Below are 23360 nucleotides of genomic sequence, written 5' to 3'. Positions count from 1 at the left end.
GTTGCGTGCCTGACCTGGGGAGCACTTGTTGTGTGTGTGCGTGTGTGCACGTGTGCCCTGTGTGGAGAATCTTGTGCATCTGCAGTGGCGAGTGTAACACAGCTGGTTGTGCACTTGGAAGAGTTGGAATTCTTTTGGGGAGGAGAGAGGCAGAGAAGAGTTGCTGTGCATACATCATGCAGTGCAAAGGGAGATACAGTTAAGGTTCCTAGATTATGTAGGTGAGCTATTTTATAAATAAAGGATAAACTTTCTTGTTCCTGCCTGGGTTTTTGCACTTGTCTTCTTGCATGCCATAAGGAATTATTGCTCCAAAGCATTCCAACAGCTGTGGAACTTATCAAAATAATTTAATGTCTAAACTGAAATAGCTTTTGATTTTTTTGATTGGTACTGATCACCTTTTAGCTTGCTTAGGTAATTTAACCTGCTTTTGATTGTGTTTTTTCCGTAGGCATGTACCACTCTATTCAGTTATCTTTCTCTCTTAAATACAGGGAGACTGCATTGCTCATTGACCCCAAAAATTCCTGTTCTTCTTCTCGCCAGTGGGTTGCTCTGGTTGTAGGACATGAACTTGCTCATCAGTGGTTTGGAAACCTTGTGACCATGGTATCTAACAGTTACAAGTTATTCTAGTTTTCTTTGACATGTGCTTCATATCATGTGTGTGTTCAAGTGCCCCTTAATAGCAGGCACTTTTATTTTTTTAAATAAAAAATTTAAATAATTAAATAGTGCTTTATTCCCACTTTCTTCTTTACTAGCGTGTTCTTTAGAAGTATTCCTAGACCTTTTCTGTATGAGGTAATGTTCAGTTGTTTGAATATAGACCTAGTTAGAGTTGAGCAGGTATTCCATGGAAATGATTTTGGTTAGTCAGATTACTTAGAAGAAATAATCCACTGTTTTCCTTTCAGGTAGGCATGATTCACTCATCAGGCTTTTATACCAAGCAGGCCTATCACTGCCAGCTCAGCATTGCAAATTGTTCTAGTCCAGTAGCTGAAAAGTTGCTCAGTAGTAACTCATATGAATTACTTCGGATATATGGGGAGCCAGCTGTCTGAATCGTTTGATATTTAAGTCATTTTGGTGGGAATAAAAGCATATGCGAGGCAGCAAGACTGAAATCTGTAAATAAATTCCATTTAGTGCTAAAAACTGAAACCTGCATCTGTCAGAGCTTCTGCTGTTAACAAATGGTTTCAGCTTACTCTGTTAATTAGATCTGACATTCCTTTTCCCAAAACCAGGCAAACAGATGCTTGAATCCAAATATTTCACAGGTTAAGAAGTTACTTGTATTCTAAGAAACCAGTGTGTTTGGTGAAAAAAGTGTGGCTTCTGGAGTCCCAAATCAACATTGTTCTGGCCTTTTGGCTGCTTAAATTAAGTGTGAGTGGATGGAGGAAAAAACCCAGCATAAATATTAATTATAACACTAAGCAAAGTTTGTCAAACTATTCTACAGTGCCGTGCCTCTTAAGATCTAATCAGCTGTGTCCATTCCTGTTTGTGGTAGCACAAGTAGCTTCCATGTGAGAGCAACACAATATTTAAATGCAAAAGTAATATTAAAGTTGTATATTTTTAGCTTTTAGTACAGTTGAGCAGCTGGAGGGAAGGAGAGCTAGCATCATGTGGCTAGACAACACTGTAGGATGCCAGCTAGTGCCTTAGAGACCGTTAGTGACCCACAAACCATTTGTGGTCCTTCTGACCATTGAGAACTGTGGCAGTAAGCTTGAGAAAGTATCATTTACAAGAATCTCTAAGGTTCACATTGAAGTAGCTTTTTATTTTGATTTTGAAGTTCTAGGTCTTCCAAAAATTTTCTTTGGTTATTATTTTATATTCTGTGATGCAAATGTGAAATACGAAAAGACATTCCAGTGTTACTTCTCAATTTCCAGAAAGTCATCTTTTTCTCCTCTATAATCTGAGGTGCATGCAGCACAGCAGAAAGCCTCAGTAGCATCACTGGTTTAGTTTGCCAGTACTAGATCTTATTGGCTGGCACAATATGCTAGTTCTTCTGTAGCAAAGATAAATGAAATAAGAACACTTCCAAGGGAAGAAATGGATTCATGAGCAATTAGGTTGCTGGAGGAATAAGGGAGAAAAACAGGGAGGTGAAAAGATTTAGAAGTCCAGCCTAATTGCCCAAGAATCTATTTTGCAGTTGTATTAATCCTTTGGCACCAATCTGTATGTATTGGAACCTTGTCTTGGAAACAGATGCAATCAGAAATGTAAAAGAAAATTGGATAGTCCCCACTCTAAAAATAAAGCGGGGCTTATCTGTGTAGAGTTTCAGTAACAGCGTTCCTTATTGAAATTCTACCCTCCCTGGGGTAAATGTTTCATTCACAGTAGAAGCAGTAGTTCTTTGTAGAACGGCTTACTGGACTCCTTCTACATCCTGTTCAGTTTCTTCTGCTTAAGGGCCCATATCATCATAGCCATGCTCTTCTGTGTTAACCGCCCCATTTACATTTAAAGAATGGTTGGTAAGTGCAGTTATGGAAAAGGGTATTTTCTTCCTCAGTATCCGTAGCTTGTTTTCTTACCTCTCCTACTTCATTTAAGTATTAGAAGTGAAAGGAAGAATTTTAAAATGTCAATGTAACATTCTTATCTTAAAAAAACAAAGCCCACCTTTGGCTGGTGAGAAACAATTTTTAACTGTTTACTAGATTTCAGGTTTCCATAGTCTAGAACACTTCTTCAGATTCCAGGTTTTCTCCTTTATGTAAGCATACTCTTTAGCAAAAAAAGAAACCCAAAAGCAAACAAAATCAGTCTTCTGCAGCTGCTGCTATTCAGTTTGGAAAATACAGTGTTGTTGTGTTGCCCACAATTCTGCTGCTTTACTGAACTGTGGCCTTGCATGTCACTGACTCTTTTCCCTAATCCAGGTAACACTCATGGCTGTTCCCTCAGTGGCTCTGCTCTGACCTCTAGTCTGGTCTCTGGGAATTTCATTTGTACTTGATGCAGTTCTCCATGCAGTGTTTCTAAAATTTAAGACAAGGGGAACACAGTTATTGAGTGTTGATTCTTCTTGGGCTGATGACTTTATAGAGAGGTATACTTACAAGTATTACCTGTTTCTCTGGTTTGCACTAAACTAGGCCATTAGCAGCTTATCTTTCCTGCAAATTTATTGTTGATTAAATGAAGCTGTTGGAATTTTGTTCTTTATTCCGCCTTCTTATCTTTCCAGGAATGGTGGACCCATCTTTGGCTGAATGAAGGATTTGCCTCCTGGATTGAGTACCTATGTGTAGATCACTGTTTCCCAGAGTATGATATTTGGACGCAGTTTGTTTCTGCTGATTACACACGAGCTCAAGAGCTTGATGCCTTAGACAACAGTCATCCTATTGAAGTAAGTTCTGTCTTTGCTCTTGATTGTCTCCCTTTTTTTCTTGTCAGCTGTGTGTAAGCTTTTTTCCTATTAAGAAAAGAGAGGACTTTGCAGTCATTCCTGATGCAAAGGAAAATCTAAGGTTGCATTTACACTTTGTGTATTTTCCCCTACTTGAATTAGTATCTCAGAAGTGAGTTTTGAGGGTCTGATGATGGCTCCTTCTGGAGTTTTTCTGCTCCACTGACTTGAAAGGCAAAGTTGTGATCAAAACTCACCATTATTTGTGTTTTGTTTTGGTTTCTGATCAAAGGGGGTAGTTTTCTGGCCCTTGAGCACAGTGAAGTAGCACTGACTTACTCCAGTGCTCAGCAACATAAACCAAAGTGCAGCATAGCCCAGAGCCCAAGCTACCAAACTTTGCTGGGCTTGTACAGGTTTCCGAGGCCACCTTAGGTGTCTCTGCATCACACTCACAGTTCTGGGAGTATGATACAGACAGTCTTGAAATAAGTAGGATCTAGCTGGGCTTGCTGCTTTGGAAACAAGGCAGTAGTTCATTGATGAAGATAAGGCAGCAGCAGCAGCGAGCTCAGTTACAGAAAAACTGGGAGCTGTGCTAAAAGAAAACTCCCTTTTAATTTCTAGAGATCACCATGGCCAAATTTTCTGATGGCTTAAGAAATGTTTGATGTAATAGGTGTTGGGAAATTATCTTGCTTTGTACAACAGGTCATTTTAAAGTGACTTACTTGTTGAGTGAATTTCCTGAGAATGTATTGTTCACTGTCCCAGAATTAAACAAGTTCCACTGGTTTTTTTGCTTTTGGGTAAGTGTTAACCAAAGGATTGATGCAAGATCCCCAAGCTTATTTGATTAAATACCAAAACCTAACTTTGACCTATAAACCGATTCTAACCCAGCCATATGTCAATAAGTTTAATTGACTGGGTGCAGAGATTCCACTAAGACAGTTTAGTGATGGATATGCATGCGCTTTCTTCAGTGAGAGAAGTCAGCTCCTTAAACACTAGAACAAGCAAAATCAAAATCTTACGGCAGTTAAAATTGTTCTCACTGTTAATTATCCTGTTTACCACAGGTTAGTGTTGGCCATCCATCTGAAGTAGATGAAATATTCGATGCTATTTCTTACAGCAAGGGAGCATCTGTAATCCGAATGCTACATGACTACATTGGTGATGAGGTAAAAAGATAGTTGTTAAAAAATCCAGATGTAGATTGTCAAATCTTTTTACAGTTAAAAATACTGTTTGTAAAAAAAAAAAAAAAAAAAAAAAAAAAAAATTAAATCTGTGTATTCTATATTTTGACAACTTTTTCCAATTTGTATTTGGGCTCTGTTTGAACTAACCTAGGAGAAATAAGATAGAGGGAAAATATGGAAGGAGTTACAGATGTACATACTGATTCTAAGATTCCTCAGCCGATTCTTGAATATAAATGCAGCGTGGAGGGAGGATAGGAAAGACCTCTGTTCTGGTGCCATTATATATGCATGTTGTATGTATGTTCCCAGGACTTTCGGAAAGGAATGAATTTATATTTAACGAAGTTCCAGCAGAAGAATGCCGCTACAGGTAACTGGTGGTTATTATATGCTTTTAAGAAAAGTAATTTCTGGAGGCAAGCTTGTTAGTGCTAAAGTGATGGATTCTTAAACAGCTGTTTTTCCACTTGAGATAACTGAAATGCAAAGAAATAATTGACTTGTTTTCAGTTTCATACAATGTGTCCCCTGCACAGCCAAAATTCAGCATCCTCTAGGGGTTCTCTATCTCAGGAGTGTGTGGCTGAGGTAATCTGAAATGGCTGCATTTACCGTTGATAACCACATCTGTGTAGTAATCTAATTTAGAAATAGAGTATGTTGATTTGCCAAGTAAGCCTTTTGCAAGCTTCCTTTTTGCAGTATTGATTGCCTGTGTGATTAAACAGTTCAAAGTCTTGTCTGACATCTCACAGTGCTTTCTTAAACCTTTTTTGTGTATCAGGCATAAATGTGGAAGTGCAACATTATGCTCTATCAGCCAAAAACAGTCCATGTTGTTCGGTCAGCTCTTTTGGCATAATATATGAAAAACTTAAGAAGATTCTTCTGTTTACCATTTTGAATATTTAATGCTGATTTTTATTATACTTTGTCACAATGTGTATTGATTGCATTTTTTTAGTAGTGAAGAAGCTTCCTTCTTGCCTCTCTCTCTCCTATGAGTGGTTTAAACTATTTCCTTTTTCTTGCCTGTCATCTGTTACAATTCAATAAAAATACATCCCTAAACATGAAGGGCAAACTGGAGTAACAATACAGCCTCCCACCCTTCAGTGTCCGTATAGTGTCCTTAATAGCATCTGACATCAAGATTCTGGGAGTCCTGAGTCAGACTTTTCTTCTGCAGAGGATCTCTGGGAAAGCCTGGAAAAAGCTAGTGGGAAGCCTATTGCTGCTGTGATGAATACATGGACCAAACAAATGGGATTTCCACTCATTTATGTGGAAGCTGAACAGGTAAATATATAACTGTGTTTTTCAGCACTTCAGATCAGAAATTCTACCTTTAGCTGTGTTTTAGGATCATATTTAGTAGTATCGAATTATTTTAAAAATTCTCTTTGATCAGGAGGCAGTACAATGGGTTGTTTTGTTTAGTGACAGGTCTGTTTCTGAAGGGAGGGGAAGTGCAGCTCACTTGAGGAACCTAGTGCAAAGCGATATGGACTTATTCCACAAGCGCTCTAGATCATGTGCTTGGAGTTTGCTGACATAGCCCGTTTGCTCTTTGTGTGTGAAATGTGTGTTTGGGGGAGGGAATATCTGACTTAGCTCCCCTTGCCACACCTTTTGCTTCTCACTCCAGTTCAATTATGCTTATTCTACAAGATTGCAGGGTGAGTGAGGATTACTGGCTAGAAGCTGAGGTCACACAACAAATTCAGATGAGAAATAGGGCATGTCTGTTATAACAGTAACAGTGATTAATGCATGGGAATGATTCTTGAGGTGGCTCCTTTTTCTGGAGGAGAATACAAGTTACTCCATTTAACAGAGGGCACATGAATGTATTGTGATATACAGAAGCTGAGATTAGATGTCTGATAATTTCTCTCTCTCTCTCCCTCCTCCCTCCTTCCCCCCCCCCCTCAGCAAGAAGATGACAAAGTGTTGAAATTAGTCCAGAAGAAATTCTGTGCCAGTGGACCATATACTGGTAAGATGAGTGCTAAGAGCAGGAATGGAGTGTTTGTTGATTTTCATGCAATGGCAGCAATTCGGAGAGATGAAACAGCTGCACTGCAGAGCAGGCAGGTGCTCTGCTTCGATTCAGGTTTTTAAGAATTTGTTAAAACTGTAGAAAATCTAAGGTTGAACGCTCTCACACATGTGGTTTCTGTGTCCTCCTTGAATGGAGAACAGCATTCATCTGCTGTCTTTGGCTCAGTTTTCATACTGAGATGCTTCTCTTCTGATGTCCAGTTTAAGGCCAGTGCTGCCATCTGAGGAGCTCTGTAAACTGCTGGTTTTATAGTAGTGCTGAAAAAAAATGCCTCATATGGAAGCCACCTCTATCTTAAGACACAGATTTCACCCATCTTCCATGCTTATAGAAATTATTTTAAATGTTTGGCTTGAAAGGTGATTTAGAGATTCTTGGGGGTTTTAACTCTAGAACTGCCATTTTCCTTCAGATTTGTGCCTTTTTAAATTTAAGTAGCCTTGCTTAAACTGCTTCTGAAACTTGATTGAACATCAAGCAGATCTTCTGAGTGTTGCGTGCATACTTCTTTTTCCTTAGGCCTTCCTTTTTACTGTTTCTTCTTTTAGGGGAGGATTTCCCCATGTGGATGGTCCCCATAAGTATTTGTACAAGTGATGACCCCACCTGTGCCAAAATGCAAATATTGATGGACAAACCAGAGCTCACCTTGGTTTTGAAAGACATCAAACCAGACCAGTGGGTGAAGGTGAGTTGTCACAAAGGAGAACATAATACTGGGAATAAGTTTGATTGTCACTGTAATGTTCCCTTGCATTTAATTTTCCTCTCTCTCTCCCCGCTCCCCCTTGCAATATTGTATTTCTTATGGAGGGGCCTCTCTGTGCTGCTATTGAATATTGGCTCCTCTCTATAATGCTTCCTTAGTGCAGTTCTTTGCCTTCCAAGAGTGGTCTAGACAATGTAAACTTGAGCCTTTTAGGAGTCCTAGCCTGGAAAAACCAGTGTGCAATTAGAGGCAGCTTTTGAGTTGAAATGTGGTGGCTTTTTTGGTATCCCATGGCAACCACAGTTTAGTTAAAGTCCATCCTGAGCAAAAATAGTCCTGTTTATCTTTCATTAGTGTGAAGGTTTTCTACTGGCTATTGCCAGACAAGTACAAATCTGTAAGTGAAAAAAAATCACTGTTGAGGTCTACTGCAGACACCAGTCAAACTGAATTTAAAAATTGAAAGACAGCAACTGGCTGGGACTATTGCTGTATGAGCTACTGAGGTTGAAGAGTATTTGTTCCTAAGCTGGAGCTGTATTCTGAGATGTGACTCTGAAATAACATTAAGGGTTAGTCTCTCTGAATATTAATCGAATTTTCCCATTTAACTAACATGGGCATTCCAGCTGTCAGGCCTGCATATTCTCTTGAATCATGATATGTATCTGGGTCCTCTCTGGTAATGAATAGGGGCATGAAATGAACAATTCTGAAAATGCCCTGTCTAAATGAGGGTAAAATTTGATATTTCTGCCTGAGAAGGCAACAGTCCAGCTCAGTCCAAGGTGAATTTGGAGGACTGCTGGCTGTGAAGTTGTCAATCTGTGACGTTTTTAGTTAGTGCCATGCTCCTGAGGACTGGCAGTTGGACTGACCAAAATCATAGCAGCAGCAAAGGGGGTGACTTTCTGATAAGCTCAGCAATGTTTTTGGTTTATGTCAGGTACTATTGTTCAATCAGCCACAATATTTGACCATGTACACTAAAATGCTAGTAGGTAGTAGAGTGTAGCTAGTGTAGTTCATCAAGCTTACTGACCATGACTTGCTTTTATGCTGGGCAGAGGTACTTGCTCCCCTTTCTTAAGAAAATGGCTCTATCAAAATTGAATGGAACAGGTTGTGGGAGGCATGTTACAAAAGTTAAGATTCTAGCACCTGCAGTCTCCTGCATTTTATCTTCTCGGTGCATGACTACCCTTATTTCCGTTAGGATTTACCCCTAGAAGAGAAGTTTCTCTTTTCTCCTTGCTCCTTGTTTTAACTCTAGCCTCTGTTTCCTTATGCCAGCTCGCTCCCATCTTCTATACCTCTTCCTGAGCATTTCTTCTTTGAGATCTTTAGTCTTTCTCTCTTATGATTTGTTTTTTTCTTTTTATTTAAATGATAGTGACTGAGCTGCAATGCTTTGAGAAAATTCTAGTGGTCCAAAAAATAAAAAGCATTTCCTTATTTGTTCCTTAGTTTTAATTTTTTACTCTTTTTGTACTTTTCAGTTAAACCTTGGAACAGTAGGGTTTTACCGTACTCAGTATAGCCCCGACATGCTGGAGAGTTTAATACCAGCCATCAGAGACCTCTCCCTACCCCCTGTGGACAGACTTGGCCTGCAGAATGATCTTTTCTCTCTGGTAAGCAACCCTTTGCTATTCTGTGTAATGATGAGAGCTACAGTAACTGCAGAAATCAGTGTCTGAAGAGTCAGTCTCAGTTTCTGGAGGCAAAGTGCCTTTGGGGATTACTGCATACATCTAGCTATTAATTAGCTTGACAAGTTCTAACTTGTATTACAAGACTTCAAACCTATGGAAGCAGTCTGCCTATAACTCCTGTCATGCTGTTCTCTGTAGGGGTGTTTTATACTATAGTATTTTTTACAAAATTGTTTTGAGAACTTTTTACTTGTCAAAGTAAGGGTATTTTAATGACCCCCTCAGTGACTTTATCAAATGCTATCAGCACCATGTGCTTTACTCAGTTGGGCTTGTTATAACCCTCCTCCACTGGAGGAGGTGGCTGTTTGGGATTCTTACTGTTTAAAAGCAAGGGATTACCCCCAAAGCAGTTGTTGCTAGCTCTGAACAATTAGTTACTGTACTCTGTATTTCAGATTGTACTTTCTTATTCTTGCCAGTCAGCAAGTATATGGAAACTTTTAAAAATGTGGGTTTGATACCCTGCCTCAGTAGCTTCAAAGCTTGTAACTCTTGTCATGGCTTTGTTGAAGGGGTTTGAAACTGTAGCCTAAGTCATTTCCCAAATATTGCAAGACTAATGGGACAAAAAAAAATTGAGCAAATAATGCATGTAAGAACATTGTGTTAGACTCCTGTGTTGGTTTCAGGTTTAATCATGTTTTTATCACAGGTGAATATAGCTTAGATAATAAAAATTGATCTTCACCTCTTTTCTGGTACCATAAATTACTGGTCTGGTTCCAAATTAACAAAAATCTGAGCAATCTGGTTGGAGATACCTACTGTAGCTGTTATCAACTGCACTAAGCACAGAAGTGTTTTCATGATGCTGTGAAGCAGTTAATATAAAATTTTCTTGGCAGAGGTGGAAAGGCAGTACTACTTATACTAATCTACGGGAAGCAGGAAGCAGAAATTACTTCTGCAGTTTTACACTCTCAATTTAAAGAGCAAAAATTAAATCTCTAAATCTTTACAGTTTTTAGTTAAAATAAGATTTGGGTGGGTGTAGTATCTGGCTGAGAATAACTCTGGGGGTTTGCTTTTTCTTGCCAGCATTGCTGCAATTTTGTTAAGTCACTTAATCTCCTTGCCTGTTTCTTGTTTGCAAAATGTGCTTATAATTATATAGCTGTCTCTTTGTAAAGTGCTTACCTGTGTATAAAAAGCATCGTGTGCCATGAGCAGACAGCTAAGGTGCTTTGACTAGTGTTAACTCACCTTGGCAGAGCCCCACAACAGAGACAATAGAGTTTATATGCAGGCTGTGCAAATTGAACAGGGAGGACTGTAAAATAATGTGATGAGCCATTTATTAAATGTCTTAACTCTGTTTGGAAGTAAGATTAATCTGTGTCTTTTCCTCTCCCAGGCCCGAGCTGGAATCATTAGCACTGTAGAGGTTCTAAAAGTCATGGAAGCTTTTGTGAATGAGCCCAATTATACTGTGTGGAGCGACCTCAGCTGTAACCTGGGGATTCTTTCAACTCTCTTGTCCCACACAGACTTCTATGAGGAAATCCAGGTGTTCGTGAAAGATGTCTTTTCACCAATAGGGGAGAGACTGGGATGGGACCCCAAACCTGGAGAGGGTAGGAAACTTATGCTGTGAAATCCAGTAGTGGGTTTGGAAAACTCATGTGTAAATAAGCCATCAGGATTTTGGGAAATGGAAGAGAAGGGAGGAAGAGGAATCTGAAGTAGGCATTCAGGGATATTTTTGTATTTAAAAACAGACAGACAAACACAAAACCGCCAAACAACCCTCTGTTATCAGGCACAAGTTAAAATGGTAAAACTTTTCCCTACCTGGTCACTTACTAATAAAAATTCTCTGCTTTAGTTTTGCATCTGTTGGAGTGCATGAAACTTATTAGACTACAAGGTTGGAAAGCCACGTACATGTATGTTTACTTGTCCTAGTCAGTCCTGTTGTGGATCCAAATGGTTAATATTACTGACTTAGCTCAGGTTACAGGCCTAGCCTGTTGTGTTTGGGCCAGAATCATCATCTTCTAACCTCTTGCTATAAAAAAAAATCAATGTATTCTCCAGCTGGCACCAAGGAGGGTGAGAAAAGGCCTAGTTTCTCTAGATACGCTGAAGCATGTGGAAGGATTGTTATCCAGCTCTGTCCTGATCACTCTAGGTGGAAGAACACTTAAATTAATTGCTGAATTGTGTCTCCAAATAATTATTCTTTTCCTCCTACTTGCTCATTAGGTCATCTAGATGCCCTTCTGAGAGGTCTGGTCTTGGGCAAACTAGGAAAAGCTGGGCACAAGGCAACATTAGAAGAAGCCCGACGCCGATTTAAGGACCATGTGGAAGGAAAACATATGCTGTCAGCTGATCTGAGGAGTCCTGTAGGTTACTGTAAATTTAGGTTCCCAAAAGATTGTCCCCACTCACTTAGCACTGTGTGCACTGAACTCTTGTATTTCCAAGAATAGGGAAGCCAGTGTCAAGGTATGAGACCGACTGGTTTTGGCAGAGGTGGTGGGAGCTTGGATAAATCCAGTTATGAAGAAAATGATACTGGGGAGCATGGTACAAACATCTCTGTGTTTCTTGAATCAAGTAAGCCTCATCTGTTGTGGCCAATACTTAGTTATAACTAATAAGCTCAGCTGTACACCCACTTTGACTGCCACAGAACAACTCTGGTCTCTAGATTGTTTTGGGTTTTGAAGACTATTCAAGTGCAGTGCTGAACCTGAGCTGATGTCTACTCATTTACATCCATCCGTGACCAGTCTATGTCCTGCAGGTTTAAAAGCACTGTGGTAAACTGCAGGGATCGTGGAAGAACTCTGCAGGTGTCAGCTTGGCCCTGCAGAGCACAAAGTCTAACTATGGTAGATACGGATTGAGTGTATGTGAAGTATTCACTAGCTGGGTGTTGCGTGGTACAAAGATTTCTTGTTCTGGTGTTTTGCTGTGGTTGAAATTACCAAAATTATGCTGAAATTGAGGAAGGGGTAAAGGAGTTGATGCATCTTTAAAATCCAGTCCTAAAACATAGAAGGGATCAGTGCTGTTATCTTCCAGATCTGTTCACTTGTCTTAAATCTACCCCAAATATGTAGAAATTGACTGTTGCACTTCTAAAAGTGTGGGTTTTGAAGGACCTTGCTTGTTTATGCTCTATCTTAGGTATATGTAACTATTTTGAAGCATGGAGATAGTACTGCTTTAGACACTATGCTGAAGGTGAGTGCACACTCTGTTGTTAACACTGCCAGCTTATGCAATGAAAAGCTAAATATTCCTACAAGTTCCTCTCAGACATAGTTTATGTGCACACAGGCTCAATCCAATGTTTTATGGATGATGTGAACACTAGGGCTTCATTGTGTTCCTTAGTCCGTGGGTAGTGTGAAATTGCCACCTAGTGGATTGTTGCATCTCTCATTTTGGGATTATTTTTCATTGCTTGGAGGCACGGTCCTACTATGACCTTATATAAACAGTGGCAAAGATCAGTTTATTACTAATGGTACTTTCTGCTGATGTACATGTAATGAGGTCCCTAATGTGGATAGCTGCAGGTTGATTTGTTAACAAGTTCAATTTGTCACATATTGGGCTTGAAGACTAATCTAGCAGCTCTAACATACACAGCAAGCTCAGTAATGCTAGGTAAAAAGTCAGCATTTAATACCATGCATTAATATTATTCACTTTGGTTTTGAAGCTTCACAAGCAAGCAGACATGCAGGAGGAGAAGAACCGAATTGAACGAGTTCTTGGAGCCATCTCTCAACCAGAACTGATTCAAAAAGTTCTCACCTTTGCACTTTCAGTAAGTTATTGGAAAAGCTGCTGCTTCCTTACCTCGTGAGAATGACAAGTGCGCACAAATAATGCGCTAGAATAGGAGCAGTAGTCTTAACGATTAAATCTTTGAGTTGTATCTTAAACTTTGCGGGGGGGAAAGCTATCATTGACAGATTCAGCATAGAAAAGCATAAGGCCAATTCAGCATAGAAATGTATAAAGCCAACATGCTATATTTGTTCAAACAGTCTTGAATACTTGTCTACACTTTCCTCTTCAGGAAGAGGTACGTCCGCAGGACACGGTATCTGTTATTGGTGGAGTAGCTGGAGGCAGCAAGCAGGGGAGGAAAGCTGCTTGGAAATTTGTAAGGGATAATTGGGAGGAACTTTATAATCGATACCAAGGTGGATTCTTAATATCCAGACTAATAAAGGTACGTGCAGCTGTGAGAAAAGTCCTCTTCACATACATGACCAAAACTAAACTGTTACATTTGAAATGCTAAATGCTTACCCTGGGTTAATATTTTTTTCCTTCAGCTAACAGTGGATGGATTTGCAAATGATAAAATGGCCTCAGAAGTTAAGGTAAGAAATTTTAGTTAAAGAAGCGATTAACATCACCTGTGACAAACATTGTGTGCTCTAGACTGTAAGCACCTAATGGAAGAGCCATGAGTTTCTATGAGGCTTTTGTTTTTGAACCTTGGCTCTGCCTCTATTTTGACTGTTGCCTAGTCCCCGAATTGCACTGCTTTAGGTTGAGTTATTTTATTGAAATGTCTTAAATTAGCAGTTTCACAAAGTAATGTGCAACTTCTAGTGGTTTCTGTTTCATTTGTTTCACTCATTTAAACTTTTGTAAACTCCAGCACAGTTTGTGGCAATGGTTTTGAGACTCCCCGAGAGACAACCTTTAAAGATAATTGTAGCAAAATTTGTAGTTGTTACAACTTCCATAGTAAGCTGAGGCTTTTACACCACCACTTCATTCCTCCCCAGACTGATATAGCGTGTTTGGGGCTGACTGTGCTAGCACCCAGGGACTCCTGGGGGAATTAATTGGCTAAATTCCATACTATAGGTCCAAGTTTTATGTGGTCATTTGTGCTGTGTACTAAGAGCAAGACTTTGATACAAGGCAGGTTAATGTGTTTGGAGAGAGTCTGTCTTGAAGTCGGTGGCTCAAGATGATGTGATTTCATTACTGCGCTCAAGTATCCCCTCTGAGTTGGGAGCGTAGGCACTGCTCTTGGTAGAGTTTTGAGAATGTGTGTATGTTTTATTATTTACTCTTTGCCTGCACTTTTACAGGGGCTCCTTCTTGGAAGAAGAAACTTAAATATATGGCCCTTAATTATCACTTTCCTGTTAGGAAAATACTCGGGAGGAATTCTTATTTCAAAGATAAGCTGAGCCATGAGCTCTATCTGTCTTTTCATCATCTAGTGATCTCTTCTTAGAAAAGATATAGTAGCATAAGTGATTTTACAGAGAAATCCTGCACTATAGTTAATTTTTTTCTTAACACTTTGCAAAACATTTACCAGAACAATCATCCCTAACTAAATCATAACTACTTTCCAGGAGAACTTCCTGAGACAGTATACCTAGCTCTTAGCTGGAGTACTTACTGTGTCTGAGTCTCGATGTCACCTTGTAGCGTACATCAATGTGAGGTGATCTGCCAAATACTGGGAAAAACCTGCTTGTATGAAGATGGGGGATGACTCCCTGCTATGCCGGTTTACTCTACCCTTTAACCAATTGTGAAGTGCAAAGTCACAGGAGCCTCTGGTGCAGTTTCTTCAGCTTCAGCTATTTGCAGGGGATCGATATTGTTGATTCTGGAGGAAGAAATGTGAGACTACTCAGCAAAACTCTTGAGTGCTGTGGGTGCTTGGAGGTCATTATGCAGCTTGGAAAGAGGCCTAGGTAGAATGCTAAGAAATCTGATACCTAGACAAATGCTTTAGCAAAATGGCCTTAGGCTTCTGTTAGCGTCTTCTTCCAAGTATCCAGAAATACACACTTGATTTGCTGCTTGTTTGTTGCCTCCCAATAAGGGACTGAGTGCATCTCTTCAAGTGCCGCTTGCTGTCCCTGGCAGCAAGAACAGTACAGGACAGGAGGCAGTGTTTGGGCTAGTTCATAGAAAGCTACCATGGCTTTCCTTTTAGCAGAGAAATGGAGGCATTTTCCTGTTCCCACTCTGTACTTGGGATTACATGTCTTGCAAACTCAGCAAGCACCCTGCAAATTTTTCAGGGTCTGTGATGTTGGTGAGAGCAGATAGCAGGAACTGTAGGCAGACAAGGAACATAATTCACAAGAGCATTTCTATATAATCTAGGGAATCTGGCGACTTAAAAATATAATCTTGTCTATGCCTGTTTATACCCTTATGGATGGTTGTGTGCTTTTTATACAGGCCTTCTTTGAGAGTCACCCAGCTCCATCGGCAGAACGCACTGTCCAGCAGTGCTGTGAAAATATTCTGCTGAATGCAGCTTGGCTGAAGCGGGACGCCGAGAACATCCACCAATATTTTCTGCAGCGCAAGGCCCCACCAGCCATGGTGTGAATCTGTGCATGCCACTGCTGCAGTCCTGCTGCCGCCTCATGGGGAGAGGGAGGAGCTACCCAACAGCTGATTCATATGCCAAGAATTTGGAGTCTTTTTCTCAAACCAATGGGGATTGGACAATGAATGTAGTTAACTGGTTCCTGCTCACACTCCAGATTTAAATTCTATTAAAATTATCAGCAATTCAGCAAAAAAAAAAAAAAAGAGAGAAAAATCTGTAAATATGATAGTAATAAAATAGAGCATAACAAAACTGTGAAACTTCCTCAAGCCTTGTCAGTGGTTAAAATATTTAACACCCCCCTCCTGACACTCTTATTGACAGATGTTCTGTTTTTTACACCTTCCCCCAGCCCTCCCCAAAAAGAAAGGAAACCAGTGGTTTCTAGGTCAGTGGAATTTTGTGGAGAGTCTGGGGCAAGAATGGGTTAATGCCTCTGAGCGTTGTGTGGAACAGGTCACTCGGAAAGGCAGGTAGCTGGTATAACATAGAGTCTGTGCATCATTCTAAGTGCAAGGTTTTGGGGAGATGTTCCTGCAACCCCCCCCAATCCAAGGACAGTAGGTTCCCTCCCTTTTGTGTTACCTCTCAGCAAAAAGAAAAATGTTCTGTTGCTCTTTGGTTTTTCTCCTTGGTTCCACTTGCTGATGTCCTTCTTAGAGATAATGGAATTGTAAGGAAACATCTTTCATAGCCACATTAAATAAGAGAAAGATTCATGCAGGTTTTTTTTTTTTCTTACTAAATTGCACCCTCAAAATGCATGCGAATGAGGAGATAACTACTGTGTGACTGGTTCTCCTGGCTGCTGTTAGGGCAGGTCTCTTCTATTCAAGACACCGTTATTTGTCTAAAAGATCCAGCTTGTTCAATCTCCTCATGGCTGTAGCAACACTAGCTTTTCGTTCCTTTCTGTGATGTTGATGGTAATTTGATTCAGAAGCCTTAAATTAGTGATGACTGGCGTGATGATGAAGTCTAAGCTGTGTGCCATCATTTACTTCACAAAGCAGCGTGGTCTACTAACCAGACACAACACCCTCTAATAGAAAGGTTGGAGTTCCATATATTTTTTTTTTTTCTTTAACAGGAATTCGTATTTGGTGTGGCTTAACTGTATTTCAGAAGGTCATCAGACTAACTGTCAGACTGCTTCCCTGAAACATTTTTGTGCTATTGTTTAAAAAAAAAAAAAATTAAAACAGTTGGCGTTAATAAAAATGTCAATGTGAAATTCATGTCCTGATCTTGTGTTCTGTTTGAAGCCTGAAAGAGTGTTGCTGCTTTCAAAGGACCTAAACCTCTGAGGGAACAGCGGAGGTCACGTGTCGATGGTGTCTTTAACAGCCCCAAGGAAACCCTTGTTCTCAGCCTTCTCCTCTTCTGTTATCAGTGCTAGGTCTTAGGGCAGCTGAATGAGCACATACCGTACTGATCGTGAGTAGATCTTGTGTAATCTGAATAAAGATTGTAGTCAAGCACTAAAGAACTAACCAGGACAGAATTTGGAAGGTAAAGGAGAGGGAAAATAATTGTGAATAAGCAAATTTCTATTAAACAAACACCTGAAAAGTTGAGGGACTCTGCAAGTGGGAATAGTATTGTGCAGATGCTGCTGATGCCAACGGCGATGAGCCAGGGCAGGGATACACACCAGAATGGGCAAGTTTATAGTTAGCAGGGGCACAGTGCTCTTGAACGGTATCGCATGGGTTGGTATCCCTAGGGCTAGTGTGGCTATGTGGTCAGAAATGAGACTGAAACAGGAATTCTGTTTGTCCTGAGTCATATCTGTTAACTTGACTGATGTTTTTTCCTGCTGTCAGCACTGCAGAGCCAATGTAATTTCAGAAGAGTAAGCTGGTTTCTCTTCTGCTTCTTGCACATTGACAAAATAACATGCAAAGTTGTGATTCCAGCATGACTGGTGATGTATGAAATGAGAAGTACTGTAGCTGCAAGTTGAGGTGATCTTGTTTTGACTTTAAACAATGCAAATGACATGCAAGCAGTTGAAGGAGAGCGACAAAAATAACAAGCTTGTGGTCAGTGAGCAAACTGAATAGTCTCAGCAGACTGACTAGTCCTAGTCTCTTCTGCATGCAAAGAAAGTAGATTTTAATTCTTCATGAAAGTAAGTTTGGGATTTGTCCACTTAATGTGAGATCTTTTTTTTCCATTGGAGACAAACTGATGCTCAGGAGAGGGTCAGGACAAGAACAGCAAGAGTTACTGTGGATGAGGAAAGAGATGAAATGGGGCTCACATGATGATTAGCAAGGATATTGTCCGTAAGAATTGAGTGTATTTGCTAGGGCTGTGGAGGGTGCAGTGTTCCAGCACACATCAGGGATACCTAAATGATACAGAAGCTAGCTTTTAACAAGGACTCCACTATATCTATTCAGGTTAAGCATGTTTGAAGAAATCTTGATATATTCTTTCTTCCCTCTCAGGCAGTTTCATTGGTTTCTGTGTCTTAGATAAAGACCTAAACTACGTAGGTAATAGTGGTGTCCTTTATTCCTAGTACAGGCTTATAATGGAAATAAAAGCAATATAAATTTTCGCAGCAGCAGTAGGAGGAGTTTGCCTCCATGTCTCTTCTGTCAGGCGTAATGAGATGGTCCTGCCTGGATGTGTCCTGGTGATTGAGTGATGACAAAAGTCTGCATTGAATCTGGCTCATAAAAACATTGGTGTGAAAATCTCCTTCAACGTCTGGAACAGAAAGGTTTTCTTAACGATTAAACTTACTATGTGCACCCACTTCTTCACTGAGAGGGTGGTCAGTCACTGGACCAGGCTCCCCACAGAAGTGGTCATGGCACCAAGCCTGTCAGAGATCAAGGAGAGTCTAGATGATGCTGTTAGTCATACGGGTCCGTTTTAGGTAGTCCTGTGAGGAGCAGGAAGTTGGACTTGATGACCCTTATGGGTCCCTTCCAACTTGAGATACTCAATTTGTTGCTCCTTTAACTTACTTTTTTGATACAACACTAGTACCTGGCTTTAATCTTGGCACTTACAAGTAAGTAACCTTGTCCTTTTGCCTTCTGTTTGCCTCCCTATCCCCCCCCCCAACAAAACCACAAAAAGTTTTCTTTAGTGAGCATCCTCCTGCCTAGGAAGCAGCAGAGTTGTTCCAAAATAGACGATGTGTGGTGTTATTACTTTGCCCTTCTCTTGTTCTTCATAGTTTCAGGTAAACTTATGGAAACAGTACTTGTTGCAGACCTCTGGTTTTTGTTGCAGACAGGTTGGCTGTGCTGTGTCCAAGGTACTGCCTTGCCATGAAGCTTCCCCTTTAAAGAAGTAGGAGTTTGATTCCTGCCAAGGTGGAACATTGGTCTGATAAAACATGGATTGATACAGCCAGTTTGTAAGTCAGGCTTTTGCCTGGTGAGCTGTCTTACTGCTGTGCCAAAGCTGTTCACTTGAATTTCAGGTGATCAGGCTTGGGACAGCTGCTGCCCTTACTGCAGGGGCTGCTTCCTGCTCATGTGTCAACTGAGGCAGTGGTTTATGAAGAAAAATGTATTAAAGCAATGTAAATTTCTTGGTCTTGAGCAGAGGATGCATGAGTGATTCGTGCAATGTTCTTTTAGCCTTGAGATTAAAGGGTTAATTCATATTTTAAAATCATTTCTGAAACAAATCCATGCTGCAGATTGTTGGGGCCTTGGAGGAAGGGGGCATGGTTGGGGGATAGTTAATTTTTTAACCTGTCCTTTTTTTTAAATTGTCTTCCTAATCATCTTGCCTTGGTCTTGACTAGGTGTAGCGGTCTTGACTAGGTGGATCTTCAGTTTGAGATGTGTCCTTTTTTCCTACCCCATCAGCCTTACATAACTGAACCTGAATTTTAAGGGAATCTCAGCATGTTCATTTGTTTGCTTCTCTTAGCAGGGGCAGTAAAAATAATGAAAGTAGTTGAAATCTAGTCGGTGTTGGTTGCGACTGGAAGCTGATACCAAGCCACTTTGACACTGAGCCAGTATGGAATGGTCAGGCACCTGCACTGCGTTTGGCCCCATGACACTGAAATGCGGAGCTTCAAATAAGCTGGAAATTGAGTTTTTTAAATTGTTTTTGGGAATGCTTACAGTGGGTGGAGAACTGGTGGCCTCCTGCCCTGCCATTGCTGATGCAGATCCAGTCCTGCCACTGACACAGCCAGGTTTGCTCAGAAAGCGTCCCCTCCATTTAAAAAAATAGTAATCGCACGTGTGATCTCTCCAAAGCAATTTGGAAAAGGCAAGTTTTGTAATAACAAAAATATACATTCCTATATATAGTCATTGCTTTGATATTTGCAAGACTCTTACACGTGGGATAGAATAATATTTAATCTGTCAGGGAAAAAGGCACAAGCTTGCCAGGCGGATGTGGAATTAGCTGGGAAAGTTTTGGAATCCAGTTTACTCTCCAAAAATACCCAGGTTTCAGACCAAAATTTTATCTAGCATAAGGGGAACTGCAACATCTGGAAAGACTTATTATTTGCTTCCCCAAACGCCAGGCTCTCTTCCCAAACATGCTTGTGTTAAGAATATGCTCCATCTTTTAAATTAGAGTAAAATTAAATGGTGTACAGCAAAAAAAAAAAAAAAGCCTGTGAACCCTTTGAAAAACAATCAAAAACCCAGCAAAACCCTAAGCTTGACTTCCCAAATCCTTCTCCAACGTGTACCTACTTGTTTCTGTACAGGGTCATGAGATGCAGTGAGGTCTTGGTGTTATCCACCATTGACTGTCCCTGTGATTAGCTGTTACATCGCTGTGTTTCAGAGACTTTACACCCATGTCCTTGTTAAAGGTACCTTAACCCATGCAAAATACCTGTACGACTGAAAATGCTCTGTGACAGGCGATGGATAAGTGAGTCTTTATCAGGATCAGGACAAGGCTCACGGCAGCCATAGGATTGATACCAACTTGAGTGAAGCCGCCTTTTATTGCTGAGCGGATTCTGGTTAGTGAAGGAGGATCATGTGTGGCTTGTCCTTCAGTGACGATGTCAACATGAGCATCCTTCCACCCCCCAGTGAAGGAAGGACCAAGCAGTAACGAGCGATCAAAAATCGGGCTGAGCAGTGGCTGGCTCAGTGAGCTCCATTTGGGCTCTTTCAGACTTTCAGTACAGGAGAGCTCCATTTGCTGTGCTAAATTTGTGGTTTAAGGTTAAAATTACTCATGTTCAAGTGAAAATGTGTGGGGAAAATACACGTTATGTGCCAAAACTCAGAGCCAAAGAGGATAGTATGCTGTGCTCCACCGTAATCCTTTTCACTGGGTTGATGTTGTGGACTCATTAACTTTTCTTTTACAGGGACCCAAACAAGGAAAGAAAAGTGAGGTTATTTTAAGACTGAACATAACCAAAGTGCTTGGAAATAATTCCCTCTAAGCAAGGAAGACCAGGTGAGTGTCTCTGCTCAGCCTTGTGTAACTTAGTCATCTGTGCCGGCTGGATTTCATCCAGGTTTTTTTTCAAAACGATTTCATCACCTGACTGTTAGGAAAATGCATCTTCTCTTTGCAGCACCTAAGTCAGCCTTCGGGCTGCTCCAGCAGGGTGAGATGGAGCGCACAGAAATCCACCATGTTGCTGCAATTCAGGATTAGAGAAGTGTGGAGTGTTAAGCAGCCTTTAACGTTTTGCTTCCTACAGCGGAAGGGCCGCACCTGGTGCACGTGTTGTCCTTTCAAAGCACATGTGGTTGTTCGTGTAAATAATCTTATTTTGGAATCCTGTGTAACTTCTTAAATCTGGTGTCATCTAAACTCTGCTTGATTTACAGTGGTTCCTTAGAGGTTTCCACTGAACTCCAAGCTCAGGACATATATAAAATCACAGATAGTTCCTGTCCCTTGGAATTTCTCTGTATGTAGGATTTTCTGAGAAACCTGAAGGTACTAAGCAGACTCGATAGACTCGGGAAGGGGAACCTGGTCACCTAGTTTGTTCTATCCATTTCGCTTGCCGAAATAACCCCCAAGTACCCTGTCTCTAGAGTCAGCAGCTTTTCAGCATTTCTCTCCCAGTTTCTGTAGTCAGTTTATGAAAACAGGAGATGATATAAGCCTCTGTAATGTGAATGCTGAGTATGCCATTTATGGCAATGAGGAGAAAAACAGTGCATCTAGCTCAAGTTTACAGCTCCAGCCCAAGCACTACCAGAGCGAGCTGATTCCACAGTCTCGCTTATCCTGATTTTACACTGGGTTTTCGGGCTTTCATTGCTACTGAGGCCAGATTTGTAGAAAATTCTTTAGTCCTTCTCTCTCTCCCTGGCTTTCCTATGGGAGCAGTCCCTAAGGAAAGTCATCCTGGTCAGCAACGTGGAAGGGCTGCAGTGGTCAGTGAAACTGCACTTGCTGAAGGACTGTGCGCTTCTGGGTTGTGTCCTAGAGCTTAGCGCTGGGGAGGGGAATAGGGAAGCAGCTTGGAGCAGGACAGGGTTCAGCTAATCCCAGCAGCAAACTGCAGCTTGTGTACCAGGCTCCTCTGTTCCTGTCTGGTCTCCTCCCTGCTGGGGATTAGCTGCAAGAGAGTGAATTTCACCTGATTTCAACCCAAATGCTGCTCAGTGAGTTGACTTTGATCTGCTAGCGGAGGCGTACTACAGAGTGGTGAAGAGGACTGTGCATGAAGTGAACTCCATACTTCAGGCTGAATAACGTGTCTGTTCTATTCCATGAGTCAAGCTGTAAATAATAATTGGTCTTAAGCGAGTCAACGATGTGAAGTGTTTACCACTCTGCCCGTCCAGACTCCTCCGCTGGTACAGATTTACCAGGGAACGGCACCCCTCTCTCCTTCTGCTAGCACTGCGTGCCATGGTCACGCTGTCGCTGCCTCCGCATCCTGCGCTCCTTTGCTGTCTTATCTCGGACATCTCAAAGGTTTGCAGTCACCAGCGAATGCACTCCCTGTCCACCTTCCAGAGGTTAGTCTCAGGTTTGTTTTTCCAGCTGGAGTGGCTGAGAGAAGTGCAGGCAAGACACCATAAGACCGTGCAACAAGATGATGGCAGCAGGACAAACAGAATTAAAATCCTGATGTATGGACCTGTTTTAGCCCTGCTTGTAACTGCATTAAACCTGTCAGCATTGATACTTAGTACTCCTCATCCAGAGATCCCAAAGCACTTTACAAAAGAAGCTGATCCAGATCAGTCCCCATTTTAAAATCTGAGACTCAAGGCATAGGTAGGCAAAAGAAGTTATCCGAGATTCTCCTGCAGGCCGCTGGCAGAGGTAGGGACAGTATCTAGGTCTCCTGAGCCCCAGAGTACCGGTCCGTCCCTGTAACCTGAATTTCTTTAGGGGAATGATGAATCTTTTTTGTGTTGCACAGCTATGGGCGAGTCCACTTCCTCAGCAATGAGTAAGACCAGTCTTCAGGGGCCAGCACTTGTTTTGCCCTGCAGCATAACACTTTCCTCGGATTTGTGGAGGGAAACAGTAGTAGTGTGGGACAGGAAGGCCTGGAGACATCAAGGATGAGCTAGACTGGTTTTCCCCATCTTCTGCTTTCAGCTGGATAGGGGAGGGAAGCCTGCTTGGGATTTCAGCTCACGGGAGGAAGCAACGGTGGTGATGCTGGCCTCTGGAAGCTGCTCCACCTCTGCGTGTCCTGAGCTGGAGAAGGTCACGCAGCACCTGAAGCCTGATGTACCTTTCCTGCAGCCGGTTGATAAATGCAGTTGTTTGCAACTGGAATGACAGTGTGCCTTTAGCTGCGGGACTGACTCTGTGTATGGTGCAGTAATGTGACGGTCAGGACAGTCCGTCATGCTCATCATGTTGACTGTTCCCAAGTATTCGTAACTCGAGAGTTTTCCCCTGCTGCGGTCAGCTAAACTTCCCCCCTTCCCCTCATTTACCCGTTCAGAGACAGTGGCA

General features: G+C 41.4%; 1 protein-coding gene across 1 annotated transcript in view; it reads left to right on the top strand.

Annotated features, from left to right (window-relative positions):
* Nucleotides 1–16687, top strand: part of NPEPPS (aminopeptidase puromycin sensitive) — a 39384-nt gene extending 22697 nt beyond the window's left edge. The window contains exons 9-23 of the mRNA XM_075036440.1: nucleotides 498–612; nucleotides 3230–3394; nucleotides 4477–4581; nucleotides 4915–4975; nucleotides 5795–5904; nucleotides 6541–6604; nucleotides 7219–7358; nucleotides 8879–9013; nucleotides 10452–10671; nucleotides 11303–11445; nucleotides 12236–12292; nucleotides 12777–12884; nucleotides 13140–13295; nucleotides 13402–13449; nucleotides 15293–16687. Of these exons, the coding sequence (XP_074892541.1) occupies nucleotides 498–612; nucleotides 3230–3394; nucleotides 4477–4581; nucleotides 4915–4975; nucleotides 5795–5904; nucleotides 6541–6604; nucleotides 7219–7358; nucleotides 8879–9013; nucleotides 10452–10671; nucleotides 11303–11445; nucleotides 12236–12292; nucleotides 12777–12884; nucleotides 13140–13295; nucleotides 13402–13449; nucleotides 15293–15445 (1780 nt within the window). The 3' untranslated portion in view covers nucleotides 15446–16687. The remainder of the gene's footprint in view (nucleotides 1–497; nucleotides 613–3229; nucleotides 3395–4476; nucleotides 4582–4914; nucleotides 4976–5794; nucleotides 5905–6540; nucleotides 6605–7218; nucleotides 7359–8878; nucleotides 9014–10451; nucleotides 10672–11302; nucleotides 11446–12235; nucleotides 12293–12776; nucleotides 12885–13139; nucleotides 13296–13401; nucleotides 13450–15292) is intronic.
* The last annotated feature ends 6673 nt before the right edge of the window (nucleotides 16688–23360 follow it).

Source organism: Buteo buteo, chromosome 9 (genome assembly GCF_964188355.1).
Source record: "Buteo buteo chromosome 9, bButBut1.hap1.1, whole genome shotgun sequence".
Lineage (NCBI taxonomy): Eukaryota > Metazoa > Chordata > Aves > Accipitriformes > Accipitridae > Buteo > Buteo buteo.
The sequence above is the reverse complement of the archived record's forward strand: the minus strand, read 5'-3'. Positions and strand labels throughout refer to the sequence as shown.